This window comes from Scophthalmus maximus, chromosome 6 (genome assembly GCF_022379125.1).
Source record: "Scophthalmus maximus strain ysfricsl-2021 chromosome 6, ASM2237912v1, whole genome shotgun sequence".
NCBI lineage: Eukaryota > Metazoa > Chordata > Actinopteri > Pleuronectiformes > Scophthalmidae > Scophthalmus > Scophthalmus maximus.
In genome coordinates, this window is record NC_061520.1 from 24,804,849 (window position 1) to 24,822,500 (window position 17,652).

General features: G+C 46.3%; 1 protein-coding gene across 1 annotated transcript in view; it reads left to right on the forward strand.

Annotated features, from left to right (window-relative positions):
* The window catches only part of LOC118309866 (receptor-type tyrosine-protein phosphatase gamma-like), a 330,931-nt gene that overhangs the window by 263,577 nt on the left and 49,702 nt on the right, over positions 1–17,652 (forward strand). Inside the window, exons 7-8 of the mRNA XM_035632434.2 lie at positions 1,433–1,590; positions 13,409–13,601. Coding sequence (XP_035488327.1) covers positions 1,433–1,590; positions 13,409–13,601 — 351 coding nt within the window. The remainder of the gene's footprint in view (positions 1–1,432; positions 1,591–13,408; positions 13,602–17,652) is intronic.

Consider the following 17,652-nt stretch of genomic DNA (forward strand, 5'->3'; position numbering starts at 1 on the left):
GCCACCCCTTGGCACCGGGCCGGCCGTCGACACCCCGGAACCTCTAGCCACTCAAGAGCCTGAAAACGTTGGATGAAACACCACCGCAATGCCGAAGTCGATCCCCGTCCTCAGGATGCGTGAGCAGGCGGTTCTTTTGCTCACGTATTTGCATGACAAAAATCTGATGATCACCAGGAAGAGAATTCTAACCCGATGGCTTCACCCTCGTCAGTGGTTGCTGGAGAGACTTCACACTTTCACTCTCGTTATGGCGACCAATTTGATCTTTCTTTTGTTTTAGTTTTTTGTTTGTGCATGCGTGTTTTTTTTTTGAGAGACAATGCTCAGGAGACGCTTTCAAATTCTGAACAAACTATAGTTTTTTGAAGACTCCAGCATCTGTTCCTGCATAGTTAAAGGCCGCATGAAATATATACATATATATATTTTTACCAGTTTTAATCCTGTTTCCCTGTGGTCATTTTTCATTCAGCTCTTGTGTAATAAAGCAATAACACGGCATTTTACATCTAAAGCGAATCTATTGTCTTTTGTCTCGCTGTGAAGCAGTTTGAAGTGTGCAGTCGGGGGGCATTTACTCCTTTTGTGTGCGGAGATATAACGCTGGCTTCAGAACTTGTTTTTGCACGTACAGTATGATCATTGTCATCATTTCTGTCAGGTTCATTTTTTTTACTGCTGTCAAATCTGGCGTGGAGGCATGAAGAGATCTACTGACCACTGTAAATGCTAGTCAATATGCACGACAACTCAATATGCACGGCAATTTTTTATTTTGCTTTATTATGTCCACACATTGTCTACACTCAGTTTCTTTCCATTTCTCATCTGCCCTTGATCATCCATTTGTAACACATGAGAACCTACGGATGCAGATGATTGGCCCAACTCAGAGAAAAGTGAAAATACCCAAATTTGTAGACGCGTCATCTTGCTCCGAGTGCTGCTAATGTCCTCCATGAAAACACACTGTAAAGAACATCTGCTCACAGGTCAGGGGGAGCTCAAGGACAGCCGCATCCGTGGGGTCCAAGCTGTTATCACTCTAAAAGAATCATTTCAAGAATAAACAGGAGGTTCTGGCTCGAAGCCTCAGTCTTCGTTTCATTAGAGAGCGCGATTGTGTTTCATATCGGCGGCGACGTCTGTCCGGAGCAAACACCCCGGGTGGAGTGTTCCACCGTGTCAACATTTGCGCTTGGAGATGCGACTTTGTGCCGTAGGCTTTGAGCGTAATTATGTCTGTCAATAAAGGGGTCACGGAACGGGGGCCCAGGCATAATGCAAATGAAAAATCGATGGCACACCCTACAGGCTATAGGAAATAGTAGCACCTGGGTCGGCTCCGGAAAGACAGAGTTTACACTGAGGTTTACAATGAGTGTCTTATCGATCTGAACGCTTTGTCCCGTCCCCCTCCCTCACACAGAGAAGGAGACGTTCCTGGAGCCGTTCGTGCTGAAGGACCTGCTGCCATCCTCGCTGGGGAGCTACTATCGCTACACGGGCTCCCTGACCACGCCCCCCTGCAGCAAGGTGGTGGAGTGGATCGTCTTCAGCCGACCCATCTACGTGTCATACAAACAGGTGAGGCGCACACACACAGGACGTACAGAAAGGCCTAGAACTGTAGAAAACCATCTCAAGATCTCTTCACCCGAAAAATACAAAAACTGTGAGGTCATTATCCGCAGATCTAAGTTCCTTTTTTTTCTGACATTACAATTAGTTATCCTGTGATCAGCACTTCTGTGTGTTATTATCACTTCCATATATCTCAGTGTCAGGGAGAAGTCGCTCTGCCGCCGCAGCGATTCCCAAAAGTATCGAACCCATTATTTTTCATCTGAAATAATTAAGTCTTCATGAATAAAAATACAATCCACTTTACCGCAACCCGAAGATGAAGTCGTCATCAGACAATGATGAGCTGAAACAGACCACAACAGGTCTCTCCCTCTGTGAAGGAGTTCACACGGTTGCTTTGTTGTGGTGTGTTCAGGTTCACACAGACGACAACATCTTTTTCAGGCTTTGACAGCCCACGAAGAAAGAAATGTATTTTGCCGCAGCAGTACCAGTTTTTTCTCAGCTTTGAGGTCGTGTTCGTACCGTTCGGTTCAGACATTGTCCTCGCGGCGTGAAGTGCACGAGTGGTTTCCCGGAGAGGGGAATGAGTCACATGCTTTCAGGCAGCCTGATCTGTAGAGAAAACATGGACATAGCTTGGAACCGACAAGATTTCTAAAGTGAAATTTGTGATTCCCCGCTGGTAGAACAGATCCATTAATATCCATAAACGAACAGCAACTCGTTGGACGCCTACACCGCGTGAGTGAACGCACGGCACCCGATGACACAATCACTTCATTCGTCATCAATGGCACGGCGGCCTAACGTTATCACAGAAACAGATTACAGTGGGTGCGCATTTTTCGACATGGGACAACAACTACATCGCTATAGATCTAAATCGCTGATCCCACTCGCAAAGCAAAACGGGCTCACCCTTTGAAAGTTCATCCTCCGGGCCTTGTGCTCAGCAAAACGACACTGCTTGTGTCCAAATTCATGGCTCTGCTGTTCTCTATTGAGAGTATGGCCAATCAACTTGAGCTTAGAGAATGAGCGCTCTGCGGTCGCATACCGTGACAGGCATGGTGAGGTATAACAGCAGTGCAGTGCGAACATCACTAAATCGTGCCATTGAGCTGCGGTCCACAATGAGCACCATGGCCAGACCTTTGACATTTTTGGGGCATTTTTCCTATTTCAGACTTAGAGTGCATCGTCCTGCGCACTGTGCCAGGGTTGACAGCCTGGAATATTATTTAACAGAACCTCGTGGCCGCTCAACAAGTTCTTTAAGAACCGAAATCGTAACATGCCAAGAGCTGTATTATACTAAGAAAGGTCCCGTCCAAGGATCTGCCGTGTCCTCTAAAGACTGAATTGCAAGTGAGTTTGTCGATCTGAGGCGACAAATTTTGCCAGTCTCAAACTCCTTTGACCCACGCATCTCTGTAGAGAGGCGCACTCCGGTCAGCAAACAGCCAGCAAGGCTCACAATGAGCACAGTCCAAGGTTGAAGTTTGATACCCGCCTTGGTAGTGGTAGTGTAATAAATGTCAGAGGAACACCTGTTTCCTTGCTTTTTGTCTCTTGGGAGTGGTAGGTCCGCGAGAACCAGTTGTTAAAATATAGCTCTTGATCTTGGCGCCGGGGGCACACGGTGACAGTACCGTCATAGAGTCCCGTATCGGTGGGGGGAAACTTTGTAGAATCACTCCCGGCTACTAGGTGACAGAGGTGGAGGTGGCGGGGGTGGCGGTGGTTCGAGACGGCGGTGGTGGAGAGGAGGGTCGCAAGAGGGCCGATGCAGGTGCAGCTTTACTATATGGCAATGGGGAGCTAGCACGAACCTCTGGCTGCTGTTGATCTTGGCGTCAACATTGCTAGTATTTGACGAAGCATGACTGCAAACCCTGTCCAATTTAATCCGTTTAGCAGTAGCCTGATCGTGTTCTTTTTCATCCCTCTTCTTTTGAGCGCCGCTTTTGTGTTTGCGCTCGCTAAACATTGTGCTGCTTCCCTCTAGTCAGACATAAACGTGATGTCGGTCTAAGCCAATGATGGGCCGTCATAAGCCTCTGGACCCGGTGCCCTGCAACACCTGCACCGTCAATACTTACGCCACTGGGTCCATCTACGTAGCCGAGCCAACCCCCAAAATGTGAACTGTCTTTGGTGGCCTGATTTTTTTTGGTCATTAATACATACATTGTTATATAGGTTATAAAATCCATATACATACTAGACGAATACAAACTCATTTGCATCTCTTCAATTCATCCCTGTTTGCTTTTCATGAGATCCCCCTATTCTTTCTCACACACACACACACACACACACACACACACACACAAGTCTTCGGTGAGACAAGTTTTTCAATATTCTGGAGAAAAGGTGTATTTGCACCAGACACTTCTGTGGTTGTGTCACTTGGATGTACAGTTTCACCACCAAAGGCCCAGTGACACACCCGCACGCTCCCATCAACACGGGGCCAAGTGGCGGTAAAATGTCACCCTCAGAGCGCCGGCGAGCTCCTGTCCCCCGGATGTCATGAAGGCACTTTTAGTTCTCAATGGGAAGCAGATGATGTCACGATTCAGCTCGTCTCAATCACAAATGGTTCAAAAGTTATAGTATTTGTTTTTGAACATCTACGTCCATGGCACCAATGCTATGCTTGACATGCAGTGTTTCCGAGATCCCTTTTTTAAGGTAAAACATATTCTACATACATTATATTACATTATTATATTTGTAAAAGGTTAATGTACTGAAGAGTTTATTTAAAGAGTTCTGAAGATTTAAGTTACTAAATGTGTGACATTTTGTCAGTCAGTGGTGCGGCAAATTAGCCCCATTGGCGTTTCAGGGAATTTAATTACCAAGGACACAAATGAAGGAATGGGAGAATGGGGATGGAGGAAATACCAGGGAAGGAAAAAGACTGGAACTGCACAATCATCACAAGTTAATATATGACACTATATCATTTTGATTAAATGTGTTGCCCCATAAAGACAGATTCCCACCAGAGGACTCTTTGTATGGCCAGCAGGTGCTGACGGGGAGGTGGTGTGATACGCGAGAGCCGACTACTGGAATCCCCCACAGGAAAATAAGGATAAGATGTGAACAAACCCGACTGCGCCCTTTTTTCACGATCCCACTAGAACCTCTGCAGAGCTCAGCATTTCAAATGGCCTTGCCAAGAATTTGTCAGAAAGTCCAGAATTCACCAAAGTTTACTCTGAATAAGTGAAAATACATGCGTCAAAACTCAACAAACTATAATGTTGAGGTATTTCCAGCTGCATTTCCGGAGCACATGATTATAAAACACCCGTCACCTCGAAGGATAGGGTGAACAACTGAAAAGAGAGTTGTCAGTTTAAACAGGACGGCGGCTCCAGAGCACAGTGTTTGTGAGCAAGGGTCTGTGGGAAATGAGTTTTTTCTGCTCTCATCTTCCTTCCCCATTGCAAAGAACACTTGGCAGACTCGTCCCCTAATGAGACCCAACGAGTTGCTCAGGAGCAAAAGAACAAATGTGGATGAAGTGTTTTCTTCTCTTCCTTGAAGTTAAGAGAACGGGTCAGTGCTAAGCAGCGATGGGGACAGTGACAGAGACGGAGGGAGACGGGGGAGAAGGAGCGAGCGTGACGAGGACGGCAGCGGAGACAGAAACAATCTACAGCCGGACAAGAATGTCAAGAAACACACAAGCCTCGTTATAGTTGGCCCATACCCTCCTCACCGACAACTAGGACTGCAACTAACAAATACATACATGTAATATTACATATACATAGTGTAAATCATCAATCAGTCTCTCAATTTATAAAAAGAAAAGTGTCTACACATGCTGAGATCCTAAAGGTATGCCTTCAAAGTGCAAGAAGAGGAAGTACAATACATATGAAAAAGACAAGTTATAAACAACCACAGCAGACAGGACACGGTCAGTTCATGTTCAGGATCAGGCCGTTTCCCCAGGTCGTGCACCTCTCGTTTCTTGTAACTCGGCGCTGGCAATGTGATGCGTCAATGAGGCAGATATTCACAAATGGTCAAAACAGAACATAATTCATGGCCCTGTTGAGATCTCTCCTACACCGTGAAGTTTAAAAGTGAAAGCTAGAGCCAGACAGTGCTCAGGGAGAATGAGGGGAGGGTTTCACCAGGATACTTAATCCGCCCCCGACGTGTCTGTCGTCGTTCAGAGGGCAAACAGACCACCTTCTTCTTTTACGTCGCTTTTTCTGAAAGCATGTTTAAAAGCACAATCTCTTCCTAATCTACCGATCCCAACACCAGCTCTGTCCCCGATGCAATGGTGCGTGACGCCTCCTTCTTCTCCTTGTGGCGACTCCAGCGGTGTAGGTAGTGTTTTGTTGGAGAAGACTGCACTGTGACAGACGCGCCTGAAGCGCGAGTATAAACGAACTGTGAACTGCTGTGATGTCACAGCCGCCGTGATGAATACGGTTGTTGAACTAAACGGTCCAGAATACGTCGCATTCACTTTGAATTTTCAGACGCTGCCGGAAACAGAAAATGAAATCAGCGGTACGCCACCATAAAGTGTCCCCTGTCGGTCGCTCAGTTGGTTGCGGTTTGCAACTTTACCACCAGATGCCGCCAGAAAATTACAAAAACTACACACTGCGGCTTTAGGATAATTGCGCTATCATGCAAATGATTCATCATGTGTTGTGATGTTGGTGTCCCGACTGACAAAACCGAAAGTTGGAACGAAGAAATACGACAATTTAAGAGTTCCTAAGAACCTGTGCAGCTGCATGGATCTCATCCACGCTTGCCACCATGTGGACTGTATGTGTGTATGACGGACTAAACATATTTTTGGTTGAAGTAGCTACGTAGCTAACTGGAGCTGTAGGAAGGCATCATTCTTAAATCGAAATTCTCATTGAATCCAATTTGGTCATGTTTTTTCTCTCTCTATCCAGTGGAAAAGAGAGCCCACCGGCAGACCTGTGTGAAGTGAACAAATCAAAGATGTAGACTGTGATTCCACTGGGCCGGTATGCTTTCCCTTCGCCGCACAAACAGCGGCAAGGACATCTCGTGGAGAACCGAGGGGAAACGGAAATCAAACTTGGTTTGAAGTCACAGATCAAACAATGCCAATGTGCCTGCGGGTAAACTTTGATACTGTGATGGAGCATCTTACGGGAGGTGCAGGGTCAGCCGAGCTCTCGGACCTGTTGTGTTTTGCTCGTCAGAAGACCGCGGGGTTAAAAAGGTGATCTAGTGGTGTAGAACAAAAGTAAAAAGAGAGAGAGACAGAGAGAGCATGCTCCAACCCCTGCACCACTCTTCACCACCTGTGGCTGCTATGACAGTATTTTGGAATAACAGCGAATGAAATGACAATGTGAAAACCACGTGAGAAATTGAAAAGGGGCCATAGTGATACAGACATGTCACACAGCTTACTTCCCCACAGAACATCATACCCTTACACTCGGGACACAAACGTGCCATGCTGAGCAGAACGTCTGCTGTGGAATTAGTTTCACCATGTGTGTTAAAAGAAGCTGGTTGTTTGGTGTTTTTTCATCTCACCTAATGCAGTCGTCACTAGCAACAATATCCATTGGCATTTGAATCTCGTGGGGAAAATACAGGTAGAGTTTTGGAAAGACACCCAATAATATCTCCGTAACTTATGGTGCGTTCGCGCCGTGAATTATCCGCGCAAGCAGATCACATACAAAGTCAACGCAGAGACGGGACTAGCCGCGAATTTCGCGTCCTTGAGTCGGGCGACGGTCACTTCAGTCGGTCGAAACAAAATATTTGACCTTGGGCGACATATCCGCCCTCCGTCACTGTCGTCGGACGGCCTGTCATTGTATCGGGAATGGATCGAGGATCACTGCTGTCGCTGTGTGTGGGCCGATGCTGTTTGCATCGTTAGGACTGGGCTCTTTTTTGTCTGAGTTTTGTCGGAGAAAGGGAAAGAAGAATGGGCAAATATTCAAGCAATTAAACATAAATGTTTCAGCGATCAAACTCGTTCCGAGCAAAGCGTTGCGTCCCGTGTGGACGAGCCATTACAGCTCCTCCAACATGAATTCTTCCACATCATACCGAGGCTACCATGTGACCCCGTTGAATGGTTGTAAGAAGCACAGGATAAAAAAAACAAAAAACGAAATGTCAAAGTTTCAAACGCATAGGAAATGGTACAAAAATCAGCAGAATATTAAAATATGGGTAAGTGGGTCGACAAAGAGTCGACGGCAGCATCGTCCATCCTTCCTGTTCTCTGGCTGCTGATTTCTGATCTGCCGTCAGCCCGTCTCGACGTGTTTAAAAGCCTCTTTTGAAGTACTTCTGTTTCCCCAGTGCTCTCCTGAGACAACATGATGGAGAAAGATAAAAGGTTGGAGAGAGAATTAACACTGACGGTGACTCTGGTTATTGTCTCTATCTGCCTCTCTCTCTCTCTCTCGTTCTGTGGGCCTTTTGTTTTTCAGATGATAGTTGAAGTAGGTCAGCGGGAGAGACGGCCGTCGCTTCGGGCCTGCTTTTAAAGTGGATCGATGCTGGGGCTCTTACACAACAACGCGCCTCAAATGCCTTCCTTTCAAACAGACACGCAGCGGACTCGCCACACTTGCATTTGTTCCCCTGACGCGCACACACGGGTGTGCGCGTGGGAGAGAGGGAAAATGTGTCTCAGATGTTATCAACCTTGGGTGGCTCAAGCTATGCCGGTCTCACATCCCAGTTACCCCAAAATATGAGCTGCCGAGTGGGACTTACTGGTGAGGTGCGTCCCTCTGAAGCGATTCCAAGTGGGACTTGTGGGACTGTTTTCATGGTTTCCCACCTGGCATGTGGCGGGGTTTATGGAGAGCAGCTTAGATGATTTTTAAATTGTATGGTAAGCTGGTCATGTGCTTATTCATACACTGTAAATCAGGATTCCGAGATAATTGGGTCTGGACATTTTCCAGAGTTTGCCTTTTGTACGGTACGTGACAAACGCTGCAGGAGATTGTCCAACAGTCAGACCGACCGGACAAGTCCCGTAAGGTTCTGTGGCGTCTGCGTAGGACATGCAGGAGGCAGGACATGGCGATAGTGTTATTAGTCATTAACGCGCCCTCTCGCCTGCTTTTTTTCTGCCATCATTATTTTTATCTTAAGGAAAAAGCAGCCTAGGCAATGACGTTGATTGCCACACATACAGATAGATAAGTGTTGGAATGCGTGGTTCACTGTGATGGATACAGTATGGAGACAGTTTTTGTAGTGGATATTGAAAACCAGAACATATATCAGAAATACCTTGAAAGACGTCTTCTCACTCTTTGAGCTGCAAAACCACCAAACCAGTGCTGTGTGGAAACGATGGCAGAGCAAAGAGGTATATGCAGAAACACGTTTGCCCTTTCCTGCAGGGTTTTCCAACTATTCCCGCCCGGCCCCGCAGCAATTCTGATCGCTCATGCCCACAGCAGTGATTTATAACTCTGAGCTGAAATTCTAATTTCTTCCCCCGAGCCGCAGTAATAACAACACATGCAGTACGTATGTGAGGGAAGGCAAACGCTTAGTCTTCTCCTTTAAGCAGCCGTAGAATGAGAATGCGTCTTATGTACCGCCTCCAAAAGTGGGAAACAGCTGTAGCTCCGGGCAGTGGTAGCTCGGCGTGGAGGAAAACATTGTTGATTCTGTCCCCATTTTTTTCCTGATAGATGATATTGTTCCCCATAGCAACAGATCCAAGCTGCCCACAATCTGCCTAATCCGCCACAGTTACTCCACTGTGACTGGAGATACAACATGGCCCGGTATGAGGCTGCAGCTGATCCATACGCCAGGGGCGATACTAGGATCAGAGCTGTAGGGGTGCTGAGCAGCCAGCGATCCCCAAAAATATCACTGACCCCGCCCACATAAAAATATCACTTCAAACAGCACAGAACGATTCACTAAAATGAACAATTAATTGAAGATAACATAAATATTGAACTTGGTACCTGCAGGAATTTTGGGTAAAAGTAGCAATTTGTATAACGTTAAGGAACGCAGTAGTTCCTGGGGATATTGCAATATATCAGGTGATTTTTTTTTCCCTCCTCATATTTCTAAGACCACAATTCAACGACAGCGTGTTCAGCTTTCTGAATCGAACTTGGATTGAGCAGGTGAACAGCCGCAGCAGCGCGGCGTCATTTGCGGCGACTGACGGTAACAGCGGCAGTCCGTTGCACTTCCATTGTTCTATGGTTTTTGACCATTTTTAAGCTTGTCAAACAAGGACTTGCGTTTAAAAGAACAACAACTTAGACACGAATGGGCTAGACACGCCTATGCCATACACTAAGGAAGGGCTGAAGGCTCTCAGCCCAATGCACCGCAGGTAAAACACCGGCCTTGAAGAGTAATCATTCACACACACACACACAAACATGGAGGCAGGGATGATATCACACTTTGAAGAAACAGAGTTTTGTCATGATATCAATCAGTTGTTGTGTATAGTCATAATCAGCTCTCCTGAGCATTTCCCCCCCAGGGACGTGTTCAGTTTGTTTCAGTCTCACTGCTTTCCATCAATATGTTCTTAAAAACGTTTACATGGACGGCGATGATTATTCATTTTATGCTGACCTTAACCAAAATAAGGTCATACTTAGTAAGTATAGCCACAGACGGTGTGTTAGACTCATACTACCATTGGTCTGTCGATACTGTACAAAATACGCTGGGAGGCACTTTTGGCAATGAAATTGCTCAGTTGTCTGCTGATACTAATATTGGCTGCTTGTCGAACAGCCTGACCTTAAACTGTGTACTATGTAAAGACCTGTTAAACACTAGTAATAATAAGTACTTCCGTCAGTGAATTCATCGCCGAGAACCGAGGGCCGACCTTAGTGACTACAGTTTGATTTGCAAGCCACTTGAAATCCAAAATATGTTGTATGCACAATTATGCAGAGATGTCTAAAAATATCAAAGAACATATTTTTTTCAGAGCACCACAAACACTGACATTACTCCACACTAACAAACTTTGATATCCTGGCGTGCCGTATATGGGAACACACCCGGTTCTCTTCACACAGCCGCGCTTTAGCAGAAATCTAGGCCGGGGAGCAACCGATTCCACCTTCAATTAAGAGCGACGACAAATCCCAAACCCACACGCGTTCCACGAAGGCATCGTGCAGCCTGCGACCTGAAGGAAAATGTGCCAAAATGAATGAATCCGAAAGTTCACAACATCCTGCTCCTTCTGGAACACGAAGCGGTACCGGGGCTAAAGAGCTGCGCCTGGATCTGTATTTATTTCATTTATTTATTTTTTTTCATCATGCAGCATGACCTCCATCCTCACTCTTTGTCCGGCCTGAAACCCCCGAGGGTTTTACTGCGGCTCGACAAACAGTGGAATCAGACTTGGGGCTTTTTTTCTTATTAATCCTTTTGCTTTGACGCTCACATTTGACTTTCATCGCCGGAGAAAGTCCCCCCTGAAGCCGGTCGCCAGAGCTGGCGGGCCTGATGTTTCGCGGGCGTTGTACATTTGTTTTGCAGCGGCTTGGGATTCGGGCTCGCTGCAAAACACATTCTGCTGCGGGGAAAAAAGCTTTTATTTTCCACTTGCAGTAGGTGGGGGAGGTTTTTTTTTCAGTTAAACCATTCAACGCTTTTCTTTCAGACGGAGACGTCTCGACACCTACTGCACAGGCTGATTTCACACTTGGTGTGGATATATTCGTGGTCCCCGGTGGAATTCCGAGCTGCGTCCGAATCAGAATAAAGTTTCCATGTCAGTAAATCGCTGCAGCTGCTGGGTAATGTGCCCAAAGTGCTAGAGGGGTCGTTCGAATGTAGATGTACAGCCACTCTCTCTAGTGCCACCACTAGACAGAAATGACCACAAGAGTTTTCTTGTGAACACACGTAACAAATAAAAACTGCTCAGGGACAGTCAAGTCATCGTTTAGTCAGAATCAGGATCGACACCTTATTTCGGCTTCTGTTTTATTTGAGAGCATGCGGTCGTCATGCAGCCCAAAGAGAGTTGCAGGATAATTTGCCCGCCCTCAGATATTTTTCCGCGCGCAGTCTTCTACCTTAATAAAACTGAATCTTCCTCTCAGCACAGCTCCCTCCCGAGCGCTCACTTGCACACAAGCTGTTTGTCTGAGCGCATTGCTTCCAAACACATTGCACCGAGCATCCGTCTGCCAACGCAGGCAGAAGCGATGACACTCCAATCACACAGTGCAAATCCGTGTCTGCTTGCCCGTCTTGCCGCGCAGCGAAGAGGCCAACTTCAGCATCTGCCCCAAAGCAGGACAAAATGTTCACAGCCTGACGGCGTGGCGGAGGCGTTCCCGATCGGAACCACCTTGGCGCGACGGTTTCACCGCATCAGATACGAACTCTCGTCAACAACACAGGATTTCCTCTTGAAGGTGTCTGCGTGTGGTGTTTGGACACTGACAGAGGCTGTGGTCTCACCGTAGACATTCATCCCAGCTCCACAAACCCAACCGAGGGATTCGCCTCAGTCCGACGGAGGGTTTGGTTCAGAGGATCGCATTGGGAACGTGCCGCGGTCCGCACACGGTGGCTTCCTTTGGTTCCTTTTTCAGATTTGTACAAACCGCATCTGAGAGGCAGCCCTCTCATTCATCATGTGTCTGCCGTGAGTTTGGCAGCTCGGTTCAACCCACTCCGCTCTGCTGACAGAACAGGCCTCTTTTGGCTACGTAAGCGAGGACTTTTATTTTCAGATACAGTTTATTCAAATAATGGGACAGCAGTACTCTATTTAAATGTGTTCATCAGAACACTGACTATTCCAAGGACTCAGTGCTGCCAACTTAATGACTTTGTCTTGACTCTTTTTCAAAAAAGCGACTAGCGACAAATCTAGCAGCTTTTTCTTGTGTTTTTGGAGTGGTTTGGTTTAAGATTTTCTGTCGTCATAACCAACCGAATTGGCTTCGGACACATGACTGACTGTCTCTTTGTCTGGCTCCAGGAGCTGAGATTTTAGAGTTTGAAATGAGCAGTGACTTTTTCAGGTTTTGTTTTTTTTCAACCTATTTTTTAATGATAACTTTGCAGCCAAACTGATGTTTGAATATATTGTGTACTTTTTAGGGCCCGAGCCAAAGCCTGTAAGGCTGGCAAGAACCCTATTGAAATTGCGTCCATTATCATTATTTTTGTTTATCGCAATGAATAACTAATTATAGGCGCTAAACATACTTGAAAACCTGTACAAATTTGCACACACATCAGAACCGGAGAAAAATGTAATAATTTCTTGGGCATTAGCTGCGCAAAATGAGTCAATAGCGCCCCCTACAAAATTGCAAAAGGAAACTCATCAATCAAATAGTTGCGCCAAAAAGCCCGTGTATCATGTCGGGACCTACAAAAGAAGGATTGCAGCCATGACCTCTGACCAACAGGAAGTCAGCCATTTTGGATTCGGTATGCAAAAGTTTTGCCCATTTTTGCACATCACACTTTGTCGAACTCCTCCAAGAGATTTCGTTTCAAATCATTATTAGTCATGCATTTCCAGTGTTCTGCTCTGTGTAAAGCCTTTTTTCTTCTGCCGCAGCAGAGACCCAGTTAGCTCACGCCGATCATCAGAAACGTGTGTTTCAGTCGGATATCTGTGTTTTTGAGGAGGGAGATGAAGGGGCTTCTTACTGCTGCAGGACGGATGTGAACGTAACCACGAGTGACTCTGAGTTGGAGTGTGTTCCGTCTGCCACTAAACTCTCCCTGTCTGCACTTTTCTCCCTGCCGACACCAGCTGGAGGCGTTCTACTCGATCTTCACCACGGAGCAGCAGGACCACGTCAAGTCGGTGGAGTATCTGCGCAGCAACTTCCGGCCCCTCCAGAGCCTGGACAACCGCCACGTCTTCAAGTCGGCGGTCAAAGACGCCTGGCTGCCCGACCTGACCGACAGCGCCAGTGGGCCGTACGGCACGGAGGCTTCCAAAGGTACAGCTGAGACGTTAAATGTCTAAAAAGCAGCGAGTGGCTTATTTTTTCTACATCACCATAAATGTGCCGAACCATAATGGAAGTCTATCCAGAGCTTCTCTGACACTGTGCTTTGCTGAATGAACAGACAAAGTTTCCAATATCCTTATTTACTGACATGATCAACGGGATAATATCTCAAATGCTCTGTGTCCTTTTAGTGTCCTCAAATAGTGATTTGATATCTTCAAAAAAACAAGCAGCACCACTGCATGTAGACTCTCTCCCAGCGCTTGGTGCTGTCTCTTTTTCCGACCGCTGATTTATATCGCACCATTAAGGGTTTCTCTTCCCGCTAAACTGGTCCAATATTCGCCCATTATTTCTGGATGGTGACATTTCTTAATGTTAATAAACGAGGGGTATTCAGTGTTGCTCACGTGCCCAGTGGAAACTGATTGTGTTTTGTGTGTGTGTGTGAGTGTGTGAGTGCGTGTGCGTGTGTGTGTGTGTGTGGTCTGGGCTGGCTCTCTGTCATTTCACCAGCGAGCTGGGTAACTCCCCCAGCATAAGGCAGTGGGAGGAACACCAGCCGTCCTCCCACTCCTGCCTCATTGCCACTCAAACAACACCACGCATTTTGCAGTTTGCGTGTGTGTGCGTGCGTGTGCGCACGTGTTTCTCTGTGCATTTGCATGTGCTCTCGTGTGGCCGAGCATCTGCGCTGTGTCAACTGTCCTAGCAGGGTTTGCGCCCTTCCCTTACTCCAGGCACGTTTCCATATGGTCGACGACAAGAGAGGAGCATCACCCAGATGCACACACAAACATACACAACACCAGCTCACGCACCTGTACTGTACGTGTGTGTGTGTGTGTGTGTGTGTGTGTGCTGACCTGGCACAGCGTGCCGCGCGCCCCTGCAGTATGTCCTTGAGCGCAGAGGTGGCACGTTCGGATATATAAGGCTGGCAGAGGAAACGCAGGAGAGGAGGAGGACGGAGGACGACATGAGGAGAACACGCAGTCTCCGTCCTGCTGCCATGGCTACAGCTCAGTGGGTCAAAGATGGAATTGTGGACTAAACATACACAGCACCGGCTGAGTGGCACGAGTCACGTTCCTTCCATTTGGCGGCGGCTCAGCCCCGATCGCCTCTCTTTGGGGTCAGCGGACGAAAATGGCTGCCTCACGTTCAGGAGGAGAAACCCAGAGGAATGACACGTAGTGAAATACATTTCATCTCTGCTCACCGAAGTAAATAAGAGGATCAATATCACGTCCATCTCTAATATGAGTCCAGTGATCCGACTCGTTCCCATAAGATTATTAGAAACACCGCGCACGCGGTCGCTCACTGTAAAACGGATCCGGACCGGGTTCACGCGGGGCTGATGGTGCGGCTGCTCTGAGGTCATTTGCCATTTTGCACATGGTTGCGTCCCGTTCAGATGTGCAAAGTGTTGGAGCAATGCAGTGTGACAACAAGATAAATGACAATCTCAACAACTAAAAAACATGGTTAGAGCCCTTCATCTACATCAGGGGCAGGTTAGCTTCCACAGAGTCGGCCATGTTGCACCACCATGTCACGACGGAAGCCCAGAACGGACAAACCAAATGTTGGATTCACATTTTGATGGTTACCCACATGTTCAGAAAGTGAAGCCGAGGGATATTCTGTTGGTTCAATCTGCCTCCTCATCACTAGAGGCCAATAAATGCTACACATTGGTCCTTTAAAACCCTTTCATTCTGCCAAGGTCTTGTTTGGCCAGTTTGTGCAAAGCTTGGCTCATCGCATCGTGGTCCAATACACTGGACTGTAGCGGACTGAGGTTGAACTGATTTTTGATCCGTCTCTTTTTCAACTCTTGATCAGACTGCGAACAACAATGTCTAAGTTGTCGTCCCATTCCTTTAAAATAAATCAAAATGGTTTAGTCAAGGTAAAGGTCAAAGGGGTGAAAGATGCAATCATGTTGCTCAGTTGTGATATTAAATAAGAAATCAGAAAGGAGGCTGAAAAACCTCGGCTTGGCAAAATGGAGGAAAGGCATCATCTGACTTTTGCTCCCAAAGAGTCTGAGGCTTGACCCTGGCAAGAAAAACATTTTTAGAAGTGAAAAGCTAAGCACAGATGAACTCTGCCTCCCGCCCAACTTCTTGAATTACTGAGTGTGTTTCCAATACATGCTATGAATATGGAGAAACCAAGACAGGAAACACATTTCATTCGGACATTTGCTTTGGACTATTTTGGCAACATAAAACTAAAATGATATGCATGCACAAGTATCTAATGACATATGGTGGTTCTCTGAAACAATTTTTTGTGCTGAGGTTGAACCAAAAAGATTGTCAAGTAAAAGAAATAAAGAAATAAACATCATCACAAGTTACATAACGCATGTTGCACAGCCTACGATGGAGACAGAAGTACAGAGAGAAGGAGTTTTGTTCGCTGATCTCACACGAGTGTCAAGTAACATTGTTAATGGTGAAGTTTTCCTTCGTGATGTGCTCGTACTGTATTCGTATTGTTATAAGAAGTGAATCAATAAGCCTGATGTGCCCTCAGCATGATCACAAAGCTGAACGGATACATTCTACAGCCCGTGGCCTTGTCGGGTCCGATCCACCGGGTGAGGCTATAGAATCTGCTGTGTCCTGTTCTATCCGACTTCATGGAGATCCGCTCCAGATTCCAAGCACATATATAGAGATATAATTTGTTGCCAAACACCTACTGTATATCATAGAACATCATACCACGACAAGCCGCTTTCATCCAAGAGCAATCTAGAGGTTGTGCTAGTGTTGCACCTGTGGTTACTTAGCAACCGAAAACTGCATTCCCAATTAGTCGAGTCAAAAAACAAAGATAAACGGATTTCCAGCACTGTAAAAGGTTCAAACAGAGATAAAAAAAAAACAACAGTTTGACCTATTGAGAAAAGTTGGCCATTTTTCTTCGCCCCTCTCCCACCACTTCCTCTAAAAAGGCCTCATTTGAAATGGGACATGCTTTTTGTCTTCAGCTGCGTATGAATGTGTATAATCTATGTATTGAATATTTCAATAGTCTTGGAAATTCTCTTTATTACCAGTACTACGGTGCATGAAGCTGGGGCCATGCAGCAAGCACTTAGCTTAGCTTCACCATGAAGTCTGGAAAAGAGTGATCATCTGTATATACCCACTATGTCAAAGTAAAAAAAAGCAGGTTAATTAGTGAGCATGGTTGCGAATGTAATTTAATAAATATATATCCCCAACAGAAACACCCACACAGTCCAGCTGGTGTAAAGCCACACACTTTTAAACTTGTGCTGCTGTCAGTTCATCTCATTTCTGAACCCTGGTCTTGTTTCCAAATAAATCCAGCAAGACATATTTCATTCTCACATGTTTATTATTTTCCATGTTTTATCTTTTCATTTATTTCTTCTTTTTTTATAATCCATACTGCATTAATGTAATATTCACGTCATTTTTCAATCAATGTCACCATATTGCTTTCATATGTAACTTTGGTTTTAAGTGTCGCCATTTACTGAAACAAGATGGTGCAAACCGATCGCTGTTCTCTCTCTCCGAACTCTTTTTCTCGTGCATATGGTTTTTTCTTTCGGTTGGAGGTTGAGATGTTCTCCAGCTGAATGAGGTCCCCGCGTAACATCTGTGGGCGCACCGATAACAGTTCCACAAAAAGATTTAAGTACAGTTTCAAGTACATTAGGCAACGCGAGTGCTTCTCTAAGCGCCGCTCAATTTTACAGTCCTCCAGAGGGGTTGCCTGTTAGGACACAGCTCCCAGCTAAACCCCCCCTCCCCCCTCCCCGTGCAAAAACCCTACGAACCAATCCACCATCAAGAGCAATGCATCGATCAGCCGCGATCACCGTGCTGCACGGCCAACGGCGTCCTCTACTCCTCCGACTGGACTCCCTGAGTTATTAGAAAGAGAGAGAAAGAGAGTTGTCCTCTGTGGGTTTTTATGTGTGTCAGGCAACCCCCTAGACTCCATCACTCACTGCCACCCTGGACCTCTTCCCTGTCTGCGTGTG